The sequence below is a fragment of the Gouania willdenowi genome, chromosome 5, assembly GCF_900634775.1.
Source record: "Gouania willdenowi chromosome 5, fGouWil2.1, whole genome shotgun sequence".
Taxonomy (NCBI): domain Eukaryota; kingdom Metazoa; phylum Chordata; class Actinopteri; order Blenniiformes; family Gobiesocidae; genus Gouania; species Gouania willdenowi.
The window spans coordinates 14,341,898-14,361,993 of NC_041048.1; the positions used below are offsets into that span (position 1 = coordinate 14,341,898).

General features: G+C 41.5%; 1 protein-coding gene across 7 annotated transcripts in view; it reads right to left on the reverse strand.

Moving 5' to 3' along the window:
* Positions 1–1,226: 1,226 nt before the first annotated feature.
* pax7a (paired box 7a) overlaps positions 1,227–20,096 on the reverse strand; it is a 49,342-nt gene continuing 30,472 nt past the window's right edge. For 5 of the 7 annotated variants that reach the window (XM_028446609.1, XM_028446607.1, XM_028446611.1 and 2 more), the window contains 4 exons: positions 17,738–17,903; positions 16,900–17,096; positions 4,972–5,221; positions 1,227–3,816 (listed from right to left, as the gene is read on the reverse strand). In XM_028446609.1, the coding sequence (XP_028302410.1) occupies positions 3,701–3,816; positions 4,972–5,221; positions 16,900–17,096; positions 17,738–17,903 (729 nt within the window). In that variant the 3' untranslated portion in view covers positions 1,227–3,700. Of the gene's footprint in view, positions 3,817–4,963; positions 5,222–16,899; positions 17,097–17,737; positions 17,904–20,096 lie in introns of those variants that run through there. The other 2 variants (XM_028446612.1, XM_028446610.1) reach the window with 1 other exon arrangement.

The following is a 20,096-nucleotide window of genomic DNA, read 5'->3' on the forward strand; positions in this document are numbered from 1 at the left end:
GCTATATACGAGCCAATAGTAGATACTTTAGATACCCAAATAAACTGCTATTGTATAAACTGGGTAAATATAAAAGCAGAAAATTTGATTTTGGTTTTTTTTTGGTGGTTTTTAAATCTGTTTTATGGGCATTCGGAGGTATCACTGTAGGTCTATAAACTTAGAAACACAATGGTCCTGTACTACCAACACAGTCTGCAAACAGGTGTGTTAATTTGACATAATACCTTTTTAAAGAAATATCACTAAAAAGTTAAAAAAAATAAGATAAAACAAAAAATAACGTAATACAAATTAAAAAATCAGGTCATTAGGGTAGCTTTGTCTAACCGTCTCGACATATGAAATCCCAATCTTGATTACCTCAAAAACTTCATTAATTACGTTAAAATAAGAAAAGCAAACAATGGAAAGGTTGGACTTAATATGTGTAACTGCCACTAAAAAGGCCAATGCGTTGCCAACAATTGTAAACATGTGAGTTTGTTGTTGGTTGAGTATATTTGTAATTTTGTAAAATAAATGTTTATTATGTAGAACTATTTTTGGCTGGATATAATTTTGTTAGCTTGGGAAAAAGGTTTGAGTGTGTGTGCACAAAACTGCGTCTGTGAAAGGAATCTACGGCTGGTCTGGGGGCGAACACGGTAAACCTGTGTTAAAGTGTTTATAAAAAACAAAACATGTATGTGTGATTGCAATTGATTCTTAATGATACCGTGTCATTTATTTTTAGTTTTCATGTGACCCAGAGATACGTAGGTAGAAAATAAATGTACATGGACATCAGTATGAAGCGTAGACCTATCTTTTAACCTTAAAATATATTCTATTCTTACAAACAAAAACATTTAAATCATAAAAATCCCTATGTCATTCACCATTATGTGCAGCTTGATCCAACTAAAGATTTCATGAAATTGAATGAAAACTAAGGCAAGAATTCTATGACACTTTTATTATTGGATCTTTTGGGTTAAATGTATATATACAGTACATATATATATTTTAAAATTCCACTAACTGTTCAAAAACCTAAAAGTTTATAAGACAAGTAAGCAAGAAAAAAAATGCTCATTTGGGACTTGAGTAGTTTACAAAGACGTTATTGATTTGTTAAACTTGAATAATTTGTTGTATTATTTCCTTAAACATTACTGGTTCTACTATCACACATGTTTCTACTGTCTTGTTCCTACAGCTCAAAGAAAAAGAAGACGTCAGACTTGATTTTGGATCTTTAATTGATAACAGTTACGGCAGTGTTACAGTAAACACACCAACAGGCTGAAGGTAGTAAATACCAATACAAGATTCCCACTACTCTAGTATTTCATACAGCAGAATAAATTATACCATGATAATATACACACATGCGAAACCGAAAGAGAAAAGCAAAGCACACGTGTAAGAAACTAAACCAGTTAAAGATCAGACAGAAGGGAGTTGTTTGGAAGGGGAGGAAAGGATTCGTATGCCTTAAATATCCAAATGCTTACTGACGTGTTAGAAATGAGGGTGATACACTAAAAGACATTTCTAAAATTTGTCCTTTTTTTTTTTTTTTAAATATACACAGCAGTGAGGCGTCCGAGTAGAGCAGCGGCGACGGCTGCGGATCAGTGCGGAGTCCGCTTCACAGAGACATTTTTCGTCCTCAAGTTCATTTGGTCCACAAATCCAAACAGATTCAGTTTTTTTTTTCTAGAGGAAAGAATCAAATATCTCTGTTATAGTATTTATTCTAAACATTGTTCTGGTGCTGGACCGCCGAGCGAGTCTGGTCTGGTGCATTTAGATCAACGATCCGATTGGTTGTAAGTTCATAACACGCCCTCAGGTTTGTCCACAGTGATGAAAAGTATCGAATACTTTCTCATACACAGTCTTTCTGCAGTCCAGGGAGCGTGTGTCACAGTGCCTTCACTGTTTGATCTTCTTTAATACAATCTATATTGGAACAATTTCAGGGAAAGTTATATTTCACTCTTTTATATAAAGTCACCCTCACATGAGCCCAGATATTAAAAGCAAAAAGCGAGCGTACAAATTAAATACAAACAAAAAACACTAACAGGTAAGTTTGAGAAGACTCAAATAAAAATTCCAAAGATCCCTTGCTCACCCTCCACTCCACGTAAGTCTGTTTTAGTATAAAACATAGTCTTTATAAAGAAACAGTACACCATACGCTCTGGCTACTGTACATTTTTCAGTCTTTAAAGGCGACGCAGGACCACGTCGTCATTGTACCACAGATGAGGAAAGCCACAATTCATCATCTCAAAGGAACTTTTGGTCCTAATCATCAAAAAAGTCACATTAGTGCTACACAAAGGTCTCATATTCACTAATATTTCATTATTTTTTTTAAACTTCTTCTTCTGTACATTTAGGTGAGTACATCAGAACCAGGACTCAGATCCATACAGAAGGAAGCAGCCAATCCCAGTTGTTAGCTGCACCCTTTCACGACTGAGTGGATTACGTGATTTTCCAGAATTTCTGTAAATAGCACAGCTGGTCTAATTTTTAATCACATAACAGAAAACAGAAGAATGTTTGCAGTATATTTGGACATTAAGCCCAAGGAATGTTTGAGAGGGAAATGCTTCTTTAGTCGGAAACCAAAGGAAGAAGAAAATGAACTATAAAAACTGAGATACTAAATAGTGAAGTGGTAATAAGAAGGGTCACTGTGAATTAGCCTTGACATTATGTTAGTGTGAATTAATCTGTCTTACGCTGTTTAAGTCACACAGGACTCTTTAGCAGATGGGGATAGGGAAAAGCAAAATGAAAGAAGGCAAGGTCCGTTAACTTCCACAAGAATGGCTCTACCTCCCCACGGACCTGTGCCTAGAACGGGATTGGTGTTATGGGAGAAAGCTACTTTAGTCCCTGTAGGGTTCAGACTTCCCACTGAGTGGCCACGTTCTTCAGAAAAGTCAAGATGAATAGGAAAGTGGGAATGTCGAATTGCTTGTGAAGTTCGGGAACAGGCATATGAACAGGAACTTGGAAAGTTATCAACGTCTTTATTGTGACTGGAAACACGCACGCACGCGCACGCACACACACCCAACACTCGCTCCCAGGTTATCCCAGCCATCCACTGTGTGTCACACACACCCCAACATCTAACAGAGAAAGAGATACAAATGGAATCAAAGAACAACAGAAATCACATTCACCATAATCATTGAACAGCAACAATCCTAAAAATATCAAAAAGAACAAGAAGAAACGTCGCTCAAATTATATTGGTTTTGTTAACTAGTATTAACAGCAAGGTCAAAGTACATATTGTTGATGGCTAGAAGTGAGCGTTGGACCACAGCCATGACAGAGGCTGATCTGAACCAAGGCAGCTGGTCATCCAGGGTCTCTGTCTGGTCCACTGAGCAAAAAAAAAAAGTTTTGGTGACAGGAAGTTCAAGACGGAGGCAAAGATGCCTGGACTTTCGAGAATCGAGGGTGCAGAGCTGCCTGGTGGTTGATGACGACGTAAAACCTTTAGCTCCATTTCTCTAAACTCGTCACACCTGCAAGCGCCACTTTCCTTGGTAAAAAGGGTTTTACATCTGAGTATGAGTAATGATGTCATGGTGCGTGCAGCGGCGAGGTGAGCTGGAGTCCACGGTTTGATGGAGCATGGAGTGAAGCCGGTAGCGGAAGGTGACAGTGAGGGCACGGCCGGTTAGTAGGCCTGTCCTGTCTCCACCTGCAGCAGCCCCAGCACCGCCGAGTGGTCTCCCAGTTTCATCCTCCTCTGGGTGGACAGGCTCACGTTCTTGGCCAGGTAGTCGACAGCAGCTACGCATGACAGAAATAAAATATTTTAGACAGGTGGTGGATTCCTGAGACATACACTCTATTCACTCGCATCTCATTCCTCTGATTAACGTTGAAATAAGTTGTGGCAGAGCAGAATGAGTCAAAGGAAAAACAATTCATACAGAGAGAGTGAAAGATAAAAACCCCTCCCTGGTCTCTTGTCTGAGGTTGGCAAGCCGCTGGCACCAAGCATGTGCGTCCTGGTACACTCTCTGTGCTGTCACTCACACGGGTCCCCGTGTGTGTTCTGTGTGCCAGTCTTCATTATACTTGGCATCTCTGATTTCATGCCCTCCACACTGCACTCGACCGATCATTTTCATCGTCAGACAGCAGCTCTCTCCTCTCTTCTCCGTTCATTATCCATCTACTGTGCTCAATCACCATCTTAATTAACCTCACATCAGCTCACATCCGCGCTGCCATCAGTTTCTGGCTCCTAACAAAACCCCGGTGTGCACATGCTGAAACATGCCAGGTCCCCCCGTAAATCTAATCAGCTATCCCTTCAAATTCATTTTTTACTATAAAGACCCGTATGGTTGCTGATTGTTCCCAATAAACACATACAAATGTCCATAAGCTGGTGCCGGCTGGCTTGTTGGGGAAGTGTGCTTCATTTTACCTCTTATGAATGGCTGTGACAGCATCAGTCAATTATGCTAATCTAATAAGGCAAACTCTTTCCTGCCTCCAGGGTGTGTATGTATGCATGTGTGTGTGTTTCGTCGTAGAGACGAAGGAGGCAGAGAGAGGTGGGCAAGAGGACACCGTGGCCCCTGAGGGTGTGTCGTTCTTTGAAGTGGACCTCTTCTCTTTCCCATCGGAGTGGAGCCGGGTGTGACTGAGACAACTCTGTACTGGGATGGTGCTGGTGGTGGTGGAAGTGGTTAGGGTGAGGTTAGAAGGGGGGTCTTTATCAAGAGCACGTGTCTGCCTTCACTAACCAGGGTGCAAAGGTCAGAGAGGGTCTCTACTCTGGAGCTGGACATCCCTTCAGAGACTCTTTTGATTTGGGTCTACTTTAAAAGACTTTGGTAATCAATGACACACTCTTGTCACCAAAATACAAAAGCTCACTTCTTTGAGCAGCGATAACACAAACGTTTAGAAGGTAACCTGGACTTTACTCACTCTGGCCATACTGGCTGTACTGGTAGCCGGCAGCGACTGGGTCCACGCTGTAGCTGGTTGCACTGTAAGTGGGAGGACAGTAGGACTGGGAGGAAGCCAGGCTGTCCACACTCTTGATGGTGTCAGAGCGCTGGCTGCAGCTAGCTGAGATGGGGTTGGTGCCCTCCAGGCTGCTGTGCAGGGGGGAAATGGAAAAATCGTGCTGGGGCTGGGAGGGCACTGCGCTGGGGTTACTCAGGATACTCATCACCTGGGGAGGAGGAGGGGAGGAAGAGCAAGTTGTTAGAAACTTGGAACATTGAGGATCAAAGCATGGACAGAGTTGAAGGAAAGTACTTTTTTCTGCAAGTATAGCACCATCCTAGCTCTTCACGGTGAAGATGCCAATAGAAATAGACCATTTCAACTTTGAAATAGGGAAAGGAAGAAACTTCCACATCATTTTTTAAAGAGCAAGGAGGGGGGGTTGCAGAGGGTGATGGGGTTAAAAAAGGAGAAAGGGAACAAGAGACACAGTTTCCATTAGCTGACACTGCCAGTAAGTGTTCAGCTGTGGGACAGAAGGGTCCCAGGGTGATAATAGACCCACCAGCCTTTGCCAGACAGCCCCTGTCGTGGAGCCTGAGACCTGAGCCCAAGCCTAGAGCACAACAAGCACCAAGGGAGTCCCTAATCTCTCGCCCCTAGCCTACCCATCTCATGAATAGTAATGGAGTTGGAACTGGTAAATGATCCCTTCAGATCCCCGCACAAAATAGGCTCCACAAACCCCAGTGAGGGAGCCAATGATACCTCAGGTTGGGGCTTGACTGAATATTACAGTGTGTACATCATTCATCGCGCATAAAAGCTCCCAATTCAATATTCTAGATTAATGTAACTGCTTGTGACATTCGTCAGAAGGTCTGAAAAAATGTTAAAATGGAGGAGATTACTTGGAGTGCCTGTCCAAGCTGAAGCACAAAGGCCAAAAGCACTGTGAAAAATTTCATTTTCTTATGCCGCCAGACACTTGAAGTAAAAAAAGGTGTGTAAATATGTGTGTGTGGGGTGTATGTGTGCAAAAAAGAAGAAGAATTGACCCACACATGCTTCCCTCCTATAGCAGCAAAACCCTTCCTCTGAACATCAGGTTCATGTTGAGTTTCGCTATGCTGCGCTGGCCTTTGGCCCCTTCGGCTGCTAAACCAATTAGCCCATCATGGAGGTGGTTACACAGGGGTGATACACGCTCACACATTTGTTTGCATGGATGCACAAAAAAAAAAAAGAGAGACCAATGTGCATGCACACACACATAAACACACACACACACATACACACACAACATAGAGGCAAAGCATGGGCAAGTGATGCTGTCCACAGACGCAGCCAGGAGTGTCCCACTGGGAGAAATTTAACCATATTCAGCAAATGAATCATATCTTTAGCTTGGGCCTCCCTGGAAATATAAAGCTTGATGCACAGCAGAAACAGAAAGACTGGTTAGTCATTTCCACATGCTAATTCTATCAGTATGGAAACCCCCCACCATCCCCTCCAACATCTGCAGACTAGGCATGTGACAAGTATCCATAGAGGGAGATTCATGGCCATCTTTATACTGGACTCATGTGATGTTGTTCCCCTTATGGAGCCGGACTGCTCATAGTGAGGAGGATATGTACTTACACTGGAGCTGGTAAAGTACCCTGAGAAAGACAGCTGCAGGGCATGAGTCCATTTTAGTCATTGGTTAATGACATTGATTGCATCGCCTCCTTATAAAATGGAATAGCCAACAATTGGCTCCATTATTTTTCATGCTCTTAAAGCTCTTCAAAAGGAAATGACTTCTTATCATTGACAGGATGCAGTTTTGCTATTTTAGTGAATTACGATAATGTAGCCATATTATATGAAAAGGCCAGGCGTGTGCGAGGATGGAGCCATCCTTGAGACATTCTAACCATGACGGTTTAATTGTTCCTGTTGCTGGAAAGAGGAAAGTTCTACAGCTTTCACATTGTTAAGTAAAAACCAATGCACATTCAGCACTGTCCTCTCAGTGTGATGAAGGCACAGGGGTCAATTTATCATCTATGAGAGAAAACCCTTGAGAGTTCTGAGATCACTCACACCTATAGAATCTATTATGATCTGCAGGTGACTTTTAATTGCACTTACTGTAATACTCCCATAAAAAAAACTAATTTCCAGCAGCTTCAAACTCAAGTATCAAATGATACTTTGTCACAAAAACTCATAAAAGCCTCTCACAACTGGATTCCCTCTTATATTTGTTGCTAGTAGTTGCTACGTGTAATTTTCAAAGCAAACTTTACAGATAGCAACTACAATTTAAAAAACGTCTGCATAAACTCGCTATCGAATCGAAATAGATCTTTGGGTGTTATGTTAATTTGTGCAAACGTACAACTTGATAGGGCAAGACGTTTGAGCAGGTGTCCGCTTTGAGTAGATCGTTGGAGTTGTGAGATACTCTTTTAATGTTACAGTTTTTAAAAAAAAAAGAAAAGAAAAGACACATCACTACATTTAGTGTGACGCAGTCTCACGGCGAATAATTTTCTCCCTCCCTCCCTCACTTCCTCTCCCTCCATCTCCCTCTCCTCTCTTGCATACAGCGTCCTCAGCAGCTCGAGTTCGTTTGTTGTTTGACGTTGTGCGAGTGCTGGTTTGCGAGATAATGTGAGCCAGGACCTAGTTTAAAGGACAATGCTCCAGGGCGTTCCCTGCATCTCTCACTACCCCCCCACAATATCACACATGCTCCTTTTCCTGCTCTCCCTGTCTTTCTGGAGATAGATTACTTTATAAATAATAATACAAAAAAAGTAATTAATTCTCTGAACTTCTGAGCCCTCCAGCCTGTGGCAAAGGGAGTGGAGTAGTATAAATTGATACAATGTGCATCCTTTAAGATAAATAAATACCAAACATAAGACAAAAAGGGGCCATTTCATACCTCTCTAATGTCTCCAACAGTTAAATTAGTTTTTTATTTGTCTGCCTGAATGTTTGACGAGTTGGTCATTGTTCGAAAACAAACCACAACAGAGTAAGAAAAAGAAAATCAACAAAAGACGATAATAGACGAGAAATACAGTTCTAGTATTTGAATCAATGGTGGAAACAAAGTAAGCTATCTCAGTCATTCCTGCAGCTTTAAGTCTTCAACACAATATATGTACACACAAATAAAAAAGAGGAATATCGTTGCACTGAAAGTATGATAACCTATAGACGGACTGTGAAGGAGGGGGCAGAGTAGAGTGAGTAAGAGGAAAGTGGAAGCTCTAGGAAGTACAAAGACTCCTGTAGGACTGTGCTGGCCTGAGGGCGAGCCTGCCTGGAGAGCTGATAGGAGCCCTTCTGTTCCTTTCCCAGCGCCAGCGCCAACACACCCCGCTCCACAAATACCCTTAATCTGCGCTATACTGGATTAGTTCCTCTGTCACCGATACCTCCCCGTTCTGCCTAAATCAAAATGCCCCCGAGATGTACCTTTAAGTTAGGCAGAGGTCAGCGGGGCAGACAGGGAAAAATGAGCACTCCAAGTGTCTGTAAGTTATCTGAGTGCTGCAGAATAGCACTGTGCACCTTAACAGATCTGCACAGCTGATACTCGCTGCAGCATGTGATGATTAAAGATCCTTAGTGATGACACTGAATTTCAGATCAATATTTGAAGGCCAGTCCTGCGGGTGTGATTATGGGAAGAGAATAGTGTTTTATTTGTTGACCCTTGAAACCTGCAAATCCAGTGTCTGGAAAGTGTTTGACTTTGAAAACTGCCATAAAGATAGTATGTGAACTATAGCTACATTTGTTATGAGGTGTCCATAAAGGACCAGTATCACTGATATGCAATGCACCTTATCATGGCCCCTCATTGAAACTAAAATGCATTACAATTTACTAATATTTATAAAGAACATTATTTTAACTGGCCAACCGAGATTTCAAGAAAAGATCAAATACTCCCATCATATCCACTCGTACAATACTCGACTTGCTTCAAACTCCAACTTAGTGACCAATCGTCCTAATACCAACTATTTACAAATGTCTGTCTTTTTTTTTTAGAGCTTTTAACTTATGGAACACATTGCCTAGGGACCTAAAAGACATGTCAACTTTACGCATATTTAAAAAAAATCATATTTTCACTAATCTTAATGTATATATTATGTATTTTTAAAATGTATTTGTTGGTTTAATTTTAAATGTGTCTTGATGTACCTTTTTACATAACGTTCATGTATATTTTTAACTGTCATTAATTGTTCTGTTGTTATATGTACTGAACCATCTAATGGGAATCCAATGAACAAATGAACAAAATAAATATATTTGATAGACTGTTATTTTTCTTAAAACCTTTAAAATGCCATATAATTGCATCAACTAAAACAAAACATATTAAAAACCTAGAAAAACATTAAATGAGTAAAGTAAATATCAAATGAAAATATCAGAGACTTTTCCCTAAAAGTCAGATGACTCCTGCTCACATAGAGTCCCTCCCTTCCCCCCATCGCTCACATGAGAGGGCCGGCCCAGCGGGCAGTAAGGCCCCTCATCTGAGCAGACAAAATGACTATTTAAAAATAACAGTGATTGCATAAATTGAATTAAAGCGTTTTGGACACGGTGGAGGTGGCGCGAGGGGTGGCGTGGGGCCACAGCAGACAGCCGGGGATAGTGACAGGCAGCAGATGATGGGCTCTGGCCTGCGTGCCACTGCGTTAATTGGCCGCGGCACATTAATAAAAACTGAAAAGTGTCTTCCAGTAGCACCACGGGATGGAGAGAGAAAGGGGGGCAGAATGAGAGGTAGAATGGGAGGAAAGGCAGTGGTGGGGGGTTGGTGCTGGAGGGAGAGGAATGGGCCTTTGAAGAATGTAATGCATATGGGGGGCTGGGGTGGGGGGCTAATTGTGTTCAATTAAGTGGCTGATTGGCACTGACAGAATCTGGGCATTGACAAGTCAGGCACAGACGAGGACGATTAGCGGGCACTGGAACAAGCTGTCACTTTTCACAACGTGTTAGCAGGTCCTCTGGCTTTCCTCTCTGGGCTGCACGAAGTCGCTGTTGCACGGGGAAAAAAAAAGGTCTTCTCCGTGTCTCTTTAAACAGCTTTTTGCTCACTTTTTTTGGTGATACTTGCCTCGACGAAAGCGCAGCTGCTGAAGCTAAAAGTTGACCGCGCCACCACCCTCCTAAACGCTCCTCTGTGCGAGCTATAAAACTGGCCCCCGCACTAAGTAGAGGTTAATATGCCATCTATTGGACTGCAACTGGAGAACGTGTGGGGAGCAATCCTCTATTCTCTGCTAGTGATATGCTTGAGTAACTATGGGATGGATTCAGCCACTGGGAACAAGAGAGGCCCCCTTTTAAAATCACACACACACACACACACACACACACGCACGCACACACACACACACACACTTTCCGCCCCTTGCACCATCGACTCTTCTAAATTAAACGGCAGATTTTCTGATTCCATGAGTTGTGTCAGTGTGTGTGTGTGTGTGTGTGTGTGTGTGTGCAAGAGAAAGACAGAGAGGGAGAGAGAATCGCTCCAAGAGAAGCAAGGCGGATCGAGGGTATAAGGAAGAAAAAAAAAATGGGGCGAGAAAAAGAAGAGGGAGAAGAGGAGACGCAGGAAGACAGAAAAGGTGGAAGAGGAGGAGGAGGAAGAGAAGGAGGGACGAGGGTTGTTTGCTAAAAACAGCAGGAGCCGTGTCTGCTGAAAAATGTCAGGTCAAATTGTTCTTGACAGTGTTAATATCTGCACCTCATAGCCATAATTACATGTAAATAAATAGTGAAATAGCTCTCAGCTGGATACTGAGAGCCGCCAGCTGAGGGACCAGCAGCTTCCTCATCTTACAGTCAGAATGTGGAGAAAAAAACAAACCTGCAATAAAACTCTTCAGTTCAGGCAAAGGGGCCCATAATTCTACCCTGCGTGGGTTGTGTGAGTTGAGTTTTCTACAAACACTGCAAAGGTTGGGTAAACATGGCCGAGGGGGTCATGAGGACCTGTCCTCTAGGGGGTGAAAGGAAGCGGAGAGGGACATGAAGAGTGAAAGAAACAGGAGGAAAGAGGGACACGGAGAGAGAGTCAGAGAGTATTAATCACGAGCTGTGCACCTGTCAGAGTGGCATCTGGAACTAACGGAAACCACATGCAGCCACACAACATCCTCAACCTCCAGCGAACAGGGGCAGGTTCACAGAAAACCTGCCCTACTCTTCCCTGTGCCGTCCCATAACCCCCTGCTCCCTGACCCCTAACCCTGAAGAGGGGACCCCCCCTCACTGGGAGTCCCAGACACATCACCTGTCTCTCCAGACTGTATTTTTATTATCATTATTATAATTTTTTGATATTATTATAACTATAATGTGTGTGAATAAGGCAGAACACCAGCATAGAGAGCCATGTGATGCAGCGAATTCCCGTGTGTAATAGGTACTTTAGATAGTATCGATATCTGTGCCTATACTTATAATAAAAGCACCAGCACTATCCACCTCATAGGCATTTCCAGCTGCGTGGGACACACAGCATGTGAATCACTCTCAGTCATTTTCCTCCTTAAATCCCCCATCTTCTAGGATTTACTGAAATTCATATTGGCTGCCTCTGCAAGATAAATGTAAATCACATCCCCTTATATTTACTATTTATCAGGATGCAGCAGCTCACTTTCAGCAGGGAAAATATCTCTCACCCGCACACAAACACTCCTGCATTTAAATAGCATTTTTATTGTCCGCCGTAGCCTTTCATCTGGGCGTAGGGAGAGAAGAGCTGCCTCTCCAGGGGAAAAAAGCTGGAGCAAGCAAGGAAGGAAGGAAGGAAGGTGGGGAGAGAGCAAAGCACCGTATTGGCAAGGAATCATTGGATGACAAAAAGCCAAATTGAGGGAAGGAAGGTTGGTAGGTGAAAAATAGATTATGAATACACGGAGTTAGAACCCAAAATATTCTTGGATGGCAATTAAGAATTAAAAAAAAAAAATGACTGCAACAGGGAGCTTTCTGCAACAAATGGCTGAGACTGTAAAAGCTGCAGACAGTATTGTAGCGTTGTAGTAATGATGCACCATTATCACATCTATTTTTTTTTTTTTTAACTTCATAAGCATTAATTTATGGAGAAGATTGATGAAATTGCATATTTTTGCTGTAGAGGCTACAGTTAGTACCATTAAATGTGTCTTTAAGCAGCACACAAACTGACTGAATGGTGGATTTTAGGTTTAACACGGAGGGAATCTTTCCTCAGAGTTCAAGCATTTTCAAAAAAACACCAAGCACTAATAATCTGTGCAGAAACAGTATAGCCACTGGATATGATTTACAGTTTGTGGATTTTTTTGGCAGCCGCAGACTGCTCGTCTCTTTTTTCCAAAAGCCTCTTACATCTTTTTTTATACTTGCCAAATTGAAAGAGTATTTGTTTTAATGGGAGTTCTAATTAACCAGTATGTACTGTATTCCCCTACTTGCTCTGCGAGAGGCTGAGCTTTGAATGCAGGCTATGTGCTCATCCCCTTTGATTTGTTGTCAGTGGAGGCTGCCAGCTGACACAGTGCCCAGTGAGAAGCTTAATGCCCAAGTTTTAATAATGTGGGGGACTACATGAATTTCCCCCTCTCATTGGTATTCAGGTGCATGATGCCTTGTTAGAAGTCAGGGAGGGGGGCAGAATGAAGCCAGAGCTCCAGATTGTACACTTTCCCTTCTCCATTTCTTTTTTTTTTTTTTTTTTTTTGGCAACGGCAGAGCTTGCTTCTTAAAAATAATTCATCCCATTTTTAAAAGAAGCGTCTGCGCTAGCTAATGGAAGAAGCTGCAGCACAGTTTGGAGTCTCCCCTGGCTTATCTCTCTCAGACAGTTGTGGGGAGTCGCTGGTGTGCATGGTGTCAGCGTGCGTGGTGCGGTGCAGTGCAGCGCGGGCAGGCAGGCCTGGGGACACAGATCAAAGGGAGGCAGGGGTGAGAGCCGCTCTGCCTCTCTCTGATCCAGCGTATGTGTGCGGCGTGTGCACATCTGTATATCTGTGTATATGCACACGCATGAGGAGACCCGGCCCACTCACACAGCCCAAAGGCCCTCTTCAGATCCAAACACACAAGAACACACGCTCACACATTCCACAACACACAACACTTCCATAAAACTGAAGAAACTAAAAAAAGTTTCACAAAATGAGTGAACTTCCTTCATTTGTTTATCCAGCTACTGGCTTCCCTACTGCCATCACACCTTATCTAAACTCTAACAGCTTAGCAGCAGAAACAGCTCATCCTACACCATTCTCACCTCTCGTTTTCTTACTTGATGGGGATTCAGCTCAAACGGTCCATGCTTTCAAAAAAGTTAATCAAACATATCTGAACCTTTCCTTAAAATCACCACAGATGTCTTTTTCTTGGATCAAACCACCAGATGTTAACTGTCTTTCAAATCCCAATGAAATTAAAGCTGCTACACCTGATCATTTTCAATCAGATAAATACATAGGCCTTGTTAGAGCCTGATATGTAACAATGACCAAAATGTAACGATACCTGAATTGTTAGATTAAAAAAATTTAATAAAACCTGAAATGTAATAACTGCTCAATAATGTCACTAAAGTGCTGAGCCCAAAATGTAATAAAACTATCTAATAAACGCAAAATGTAGTAAGTGGTCAATAATGTAACAAGATGCTCACATGTTACATTCATTATTTCATTATGGGGCAGGCAAAAATAAATATTATTATTATTTTTTATTACATATCGGGCTCAACACTTTTGTTACAATATTGACCAGTTATTATTTTTCAGGTTTTATTTCTGATTTTATAACAATTTGGGTCATTGTTACACATCGGGCTCAAGCAGGCATTATTGGTCAATAAACTGAAGATTATTTGCTCGAAAAAAAAAAGAAAGAAAGTTTGTTTTTAGCGCCACTGTTTGCCAATGTTTTTAAGCAATGCATTGTGGGATGTTGAGTCACATTGACGCGTGCATAGACACGTCTTTCGTTCATTCTGATATCACCAAGAACAAACTAGAACTAAAATAGTGTTAACTCCTTGTGTGGCAAAAAAAAAACCCCCACAGTAAATCAGGGTAAGAATGAAGTAAAAACACTTCTATGCATCTGTTTACGGGACTCCACGTTCCACAATGCAATGCATGAAAATGTCAACATGTTTGCGGTGAAGATAAAAGAAAACTTAATGATGACACAAGGATTTTATCTCATCAAAAATTATGTGAAGCCTTTTTGACTCAATTTAATATAATGTTTAAAAAACAGTATGGCGAGCTGCAATAATGCAAAAATCTTCAGGTATATTTGAATAAAACTAAAATAAACACCCTCTGCTCTCCATAACCTGCTCTGCTATTAAATGAAACATGACCAATAACAAAATATACTGTTGGTTTCATACCTTTTCGCCCATCCATGCACAGTTTCATTCCTATGACCCCTTAATACACTGCCTCTCTCAGGCGGCATAACCATGTGTCCATGTTTCCTGTGATGACAGCGACCAGTTTGAGTGCGGATGGGCTTTTCCACTGCCTGTAATGGGAAAATGTGTGCTGTCGGGATAGGTTATGGGATTGGAATGGACGCGAGCTCCTGTCGGCACTGCTGAACACTGCAGGATTCCATTACAGACTTGGCACTTGGTCTCCGTAGCCCATTTACTGGGAATCAGAGAATTTTTGTCAATCTTTACAGCAACCGCAAGGCCATCAATGCCCGACACTTGAGGAAATTGCTTGCACATACCAATGCACAAGCATATCTCCAGCAAACACATGCTGTCTGTAACTTACAATATCAAATTCTAATTTCCATCTTGATAGAGTCTCTTTGTGCTGCTTCTTTCCATAAGAGGGACGAGAAAAACTAGAAGTAGAAAACACTGAACAAACCATTACGCCCCACATGCCTACATGTGTCCATAAATTCAAAACCTGATCATTTTTCTTTCTTTCTTTATTTATGGTAGAGATTTGTGTTTCACGACAAGATGAGGGAATGCGTGACTTGGACAAGTTGAAACTGAGTGTGTTATTGTGCACATTTTCCACATTGTGAGTTTTTTGGTGCATGCTTGTGAAGTGGGAGGGAGGGAGGGAGGGATATAGGGTTGGCTCAGCACAGCAGGACTCTGCACCAGAGAGTGAACTCTGGTTCTGCTGTCAGTGGGAACATTCATCTCCACACTGAGAGAACGATAAAAATGCCACACAGCATTCTGCATGCATTCAATACATTTCACTTTAGTGTAGCATCCTGCACCAAACAAGACCCCTGGACAAAAAGTGTAAATAACATCTAAAATGCTGAAAGCAAAGGTGAAAAATAACAACAAAGCCCATTTTTGATTGCTCTTAAACAGGCCTTGGATCATGCACTTGACAGATTAATTTAATAGTGGAAATCCATGAAGCTGTTGTCCAAATTCTCCTGTCCTAATCCTTACTGTGATGGGAAACATCCCAACATATCATTAAATGCCTGTTAAAAAATGGAGAAAAAGCAATGCCCCATGCCAGTATTAGAGAGAGCCATTATTGAAAAAAAAAGAAAAGAAAAAAGAAACGTGACTGCACGATCCTGGTGTTTTTTTCCTCAGGTTTGCATTGAGAGCATTAGCAGTTAAAACCCCTATGCCACGATTAACAATCAAACACGCTGTGAGCCTCCATGTTATCCTCCGTCGCTCCAGCAGGAGAGAAAATCTCTTTTTTGTCACAAAATCCTTAATTCTTTCTTCTCTGAAGAAAGAGAGGTAATAATACTAAGAATGTTTCCAATCTGCTTTGAGAAAATATTTGAAGAATAAAAAAATGAAAAAAAAAAAAGAAAAAAAAACTCCAAATAAAACACGTGTGAACGCCGGGGTAATTGTGGACAAATGCAGCATTGAAATTCATTTTCAACTCGTTACACACCATTTCAATCTTATTTTCTGCCTGTTAACCACATCTTGTTGGTGAGGGTGGGCAAGACTGGCCAGTATTGATGTGTAATTGTGTATAATTCACACCGCACACTCAATTTGCATCAATGCAAATCATTTTTTTGTTCCGTGCAGCTTAAAGCTCAACCCTTACCATGGAGGCACATTTGAAAGCTCATTAATGAGGAGGTTCAAAGAGTTAAACATCTAATATTCAGCAGTTTGTTTTTTTTTGGGAGGACATACAAACCTACATGTAAAGCACTGACAGAAAAATACATTTAAGATGAAGAAAATATAATATATACTTGTTTTAATTCAAACCTTGAACCTCACTGGTTTAAAAATGAACTCTAACAATACTGGCAGAAGTGGAGTGCAGTAAATCTTGGCTCTCTCACAGAGCTACACAGAAATGAACAAAAATCACACATAGCACTGGAGTCTTCCGACTGCAGACAATTACAAGAAGGAGATTATGTGTCTACATTTATAAGCTTTAGCTAATTATTTCATCTGCATGTGTTCTGACTGTGCTGTGCAGGATTTAGATGTCCCAGGAAAGTCAAAAAAGCTGTTTGGAGCAGCTTGAAGACTTGCGGTGCTATCAAGATTAATTTTAATTTGTTGATGTTAATCCAATTGTTTTACAAATGTAGCAATTTAGAATAGCTCAAATAAATCCTAGGCTTTGGATGGTGAACATAAAAGCCTGCAGAGGAATTTTTTTTTTTTTTTTTTTTTTTTTGCTGAACACGCTGTTTCTGAATCTTAATTTCAGTCAAATACAATTACATATTCTTAGCACTCAGAGGAGGAGGAGGAGGAGGACGTGGGAGACTGAGGGACGTGAGTGTTACCTCTACTGAAAGGTCATGTGTGCTGAGGTGACAGAATGAAGCAGAAGTGGCCCCACTGACCTGTGGGGAGAGCCCGTTGCCGACGGGGTTCATGTGGTTACTGGATGCTGAAGGGCTCATGAAAGTATCGGAGTAGCTGGAGAAAGTGTGGCGATTGGAGGACAGGCCGTAGGCAGAGCTGCTGTCGGCACTCAGACCGCCCTGGTGCATGGACGATGGAGGCAGGGGCTGAGGTCTGTGCAACGTGCTGCTTCCCTCTGACACAGGGACGTGAACCATTAGAGCATAAAACAAGCAGTGTTCATTCTAGTGACTAAAAATAGCTTTTCTTCAATATATTTTTCGAAATGACAATAACACGACTGATTACTTAAAAAAATATTCATGCTTAATAAAAATGAAACGATAATGTTCACACTGGAAGAAATCCAATCAAGAATAATTAAAATTTTGATTTAAACCATCCAATATCAGGTTCATAAATGAATAATTAAAAAACATCCATAAACTCTTATTTTTTATATTTTAGTCGACTCCAACTAGAATACATTTAGTATGAACTTAATGAATAAATGACTAAATAATGACTAAAACTAAGTTTCACTTTAGGTAAAACACTATAACTAAAACAGCCAAAATTAGCTGTTAAAATAATACCGGAAACAAGAATACATTAAGAAACCAGAAATACACTGTCAGGTGCAACCTACAGAAATAACTGACTTTTTGTCTTTGCTATCAGAAGTTAGAAAGTGGATAGCATGGTTCGTACTTGCTGCATGTAGTTTATTATTACATATATTATGTACTGTATATGTAAAGTAAAATTTCAAATAGAATGTAAACTCAATGTAAAGCATGAACTAATTGATTTATGGACTTCAGGCCTCAGTCTTACCCTGCGATAGCGTGGTGGTGGGGTAACTGGACTCTGGGAGCTGGTAGGTGGGTAAAGTTGGCATCCCTGTGGGTGGGAAACCTCCAGGAAGCAGGTGGTTAAAAGCTGCAAGCTGATTGGCTCCAGCCTGTTTACGCCATCGGGCTCGTCTGTTGCTGAACCACACCTGTGGAAGAAATTCACTTCTTATTAAACAAACATAATCACCTTTTTTTTTTTTTTAAACAAAGGTCAAGATTTGATTGTTTTTGTCAATTTCTATGTTGATGTTCTGCTATTTTGTGTGGATTGTGTAGTCGTACTGCTGCTGCTTCAGTGATTAAAGTGCTGATTGTTGCCGTGGTTGTAGTTCAGAGTTAAGAGTCCCTGTAGGAGCACAGTGGCATGTCCCTGTTGTTCTTAAGTGGCGGTGGCTGCATGTGTTCTGTGTAAACATGCTACTCAAAGCCTCTTCTAAAGGAAACAAGTCATTCACATATCAAAAGTGGCCCACGAGCCTGCTGAAGTGTCTTTCAGAAATAATATTTTAGCTGGCATTAAAAGTACTTTTGAGATTTAAAAAAAAGAAAGTTTCAAGGTTTGGGTAAAAACACCAAGTCCTGAGGTTACAAATAATGCAGAATGTGCACCAAATGAGCAGCCCCAAAGAGCAGACACACTATGTCAATTCTCTGAATAAAAGAGGGAAGAAAAAAAAAAGGGAGTCTTTTGGACGACAAAGATTTACACATTTTAAAAAGGCTTCTGCTTCAACAAAACATGAATATAATCAGGCCTTTTGAAAGCGCCAGCAACCTGTTCCATTTACCCGAGACAAGGCCTGGGCTTCACTGTGTGCTAAGGGTTGAAGGACATTGATCTATGCCTCGCACAGGCAATTCATCAGAGTTTAATACACTGTCAGCGCAGTTCATCTACTGTTGTGTTTCAAACGGCCAGGGCTATTGTGCGAGCACATGAAAGAGGGCGACAAAAGCCCCTCCATACGCCACAGAGAACAGTGGACACAAAGAGGGGGCGTCCCTTTTAAACAGGTCTTAAAGAGGGACACTTTCAAGGGGACTTACACAGCAACACACTCACTGCTTTTCGGAGGCTGCCTCTTTTTGTACACAGAAGCATACATATAAATTCGTATAGCCCTACAAGGGATTTCACCCAAATGGAAATCTTAATTTGTTCTTTTTTTTTTAAACACATTTGCTCGCTCTGCAAAGACCCCGTGATCTTATTTTCCCCTTTTCTTGCCTTTAGCTTGGTTTGTTCACTAGTGCATGGGTAGAAGAAAATAAGATGCAACAGGCGATGACCGTGTCACCGCTTTAGAAAAAGGGGCAAACCTCGATTAAAAGGCGTAAACCCAACAGCAAACTTTTGTCTCAAGCTCAATTGCTTCTAAACACCCTTGTTTGAATCCCTAAATCAACTATTCCCAAAACAAAATGTGCTGTGTGACTCCAGTGAAATCTCAGCTATTGGGATGAAGTGGAGCGTGGTCCAAGGTCTGGCCTTAAGCTCACACTGGGCCAGACAAACAGCTGCCTGGCTGGAAGGAGGGGTATGGTGGTGATGCTTTTTTGGGGGGAGGGCACACCCCTTCCTTCCACACACTCCTGTTCACCCCACCCCGTGGTGCCACTTCACCTTCGACCTCATCCACTCACCCCACCCCTCTTTTATCTTCACTTTAACTTCCTTCCCTTTTGTCATCCAAGCTTAGGAAGACGGTGCTCCATCATGGCAGAGAAAGAACACTCAACCCTCAGTCACTTGTTTGCTTCTTCAGTTCCCCAGATATGTACCGGTACATTTTCTGTTCAATTTTGTCCATATTGTGACCAAAAAGTACCTTAAACTCAACCGTGTTTGGATGAATGAGATAGAGTCACGCTTTAGGGTTGCTGGTCAGATGCGGACACCAGGTTTATTTGGTCAAAGGGTTTTGGGGAACAGACCGGTCTGGGATTCGGAAGTAAATAGGCTTTCAGTGTGTTTGTGCGCCTCAGTGAATCTGCTGTTGTTCATTGCTCTCAGGGTTATGTATTTTGCTGATAGCGGTGGTCATAACATAGCAGAGCCTCCACAATGCAATGTATGAAAATGTCAGCCATCAGTGTGTTTTTGGTGGAGATCGAGCAGCAATCGAGCCATCTTTTTGCCGAGCGAATGATCTTCGATCTATTGAACAATGATTCTTACACTATGATTTCATCTAATACAAATGATAGAGGGAAACAGCCTTAATCATTAATTAGTTTATATACAACAGTATTTCAACCTCAGTCAGTAAATGCTAAGATAACATTTTTTTATCTCTGATAATTATTCATTTTATATGACGTGTTACACTGGTGCCATA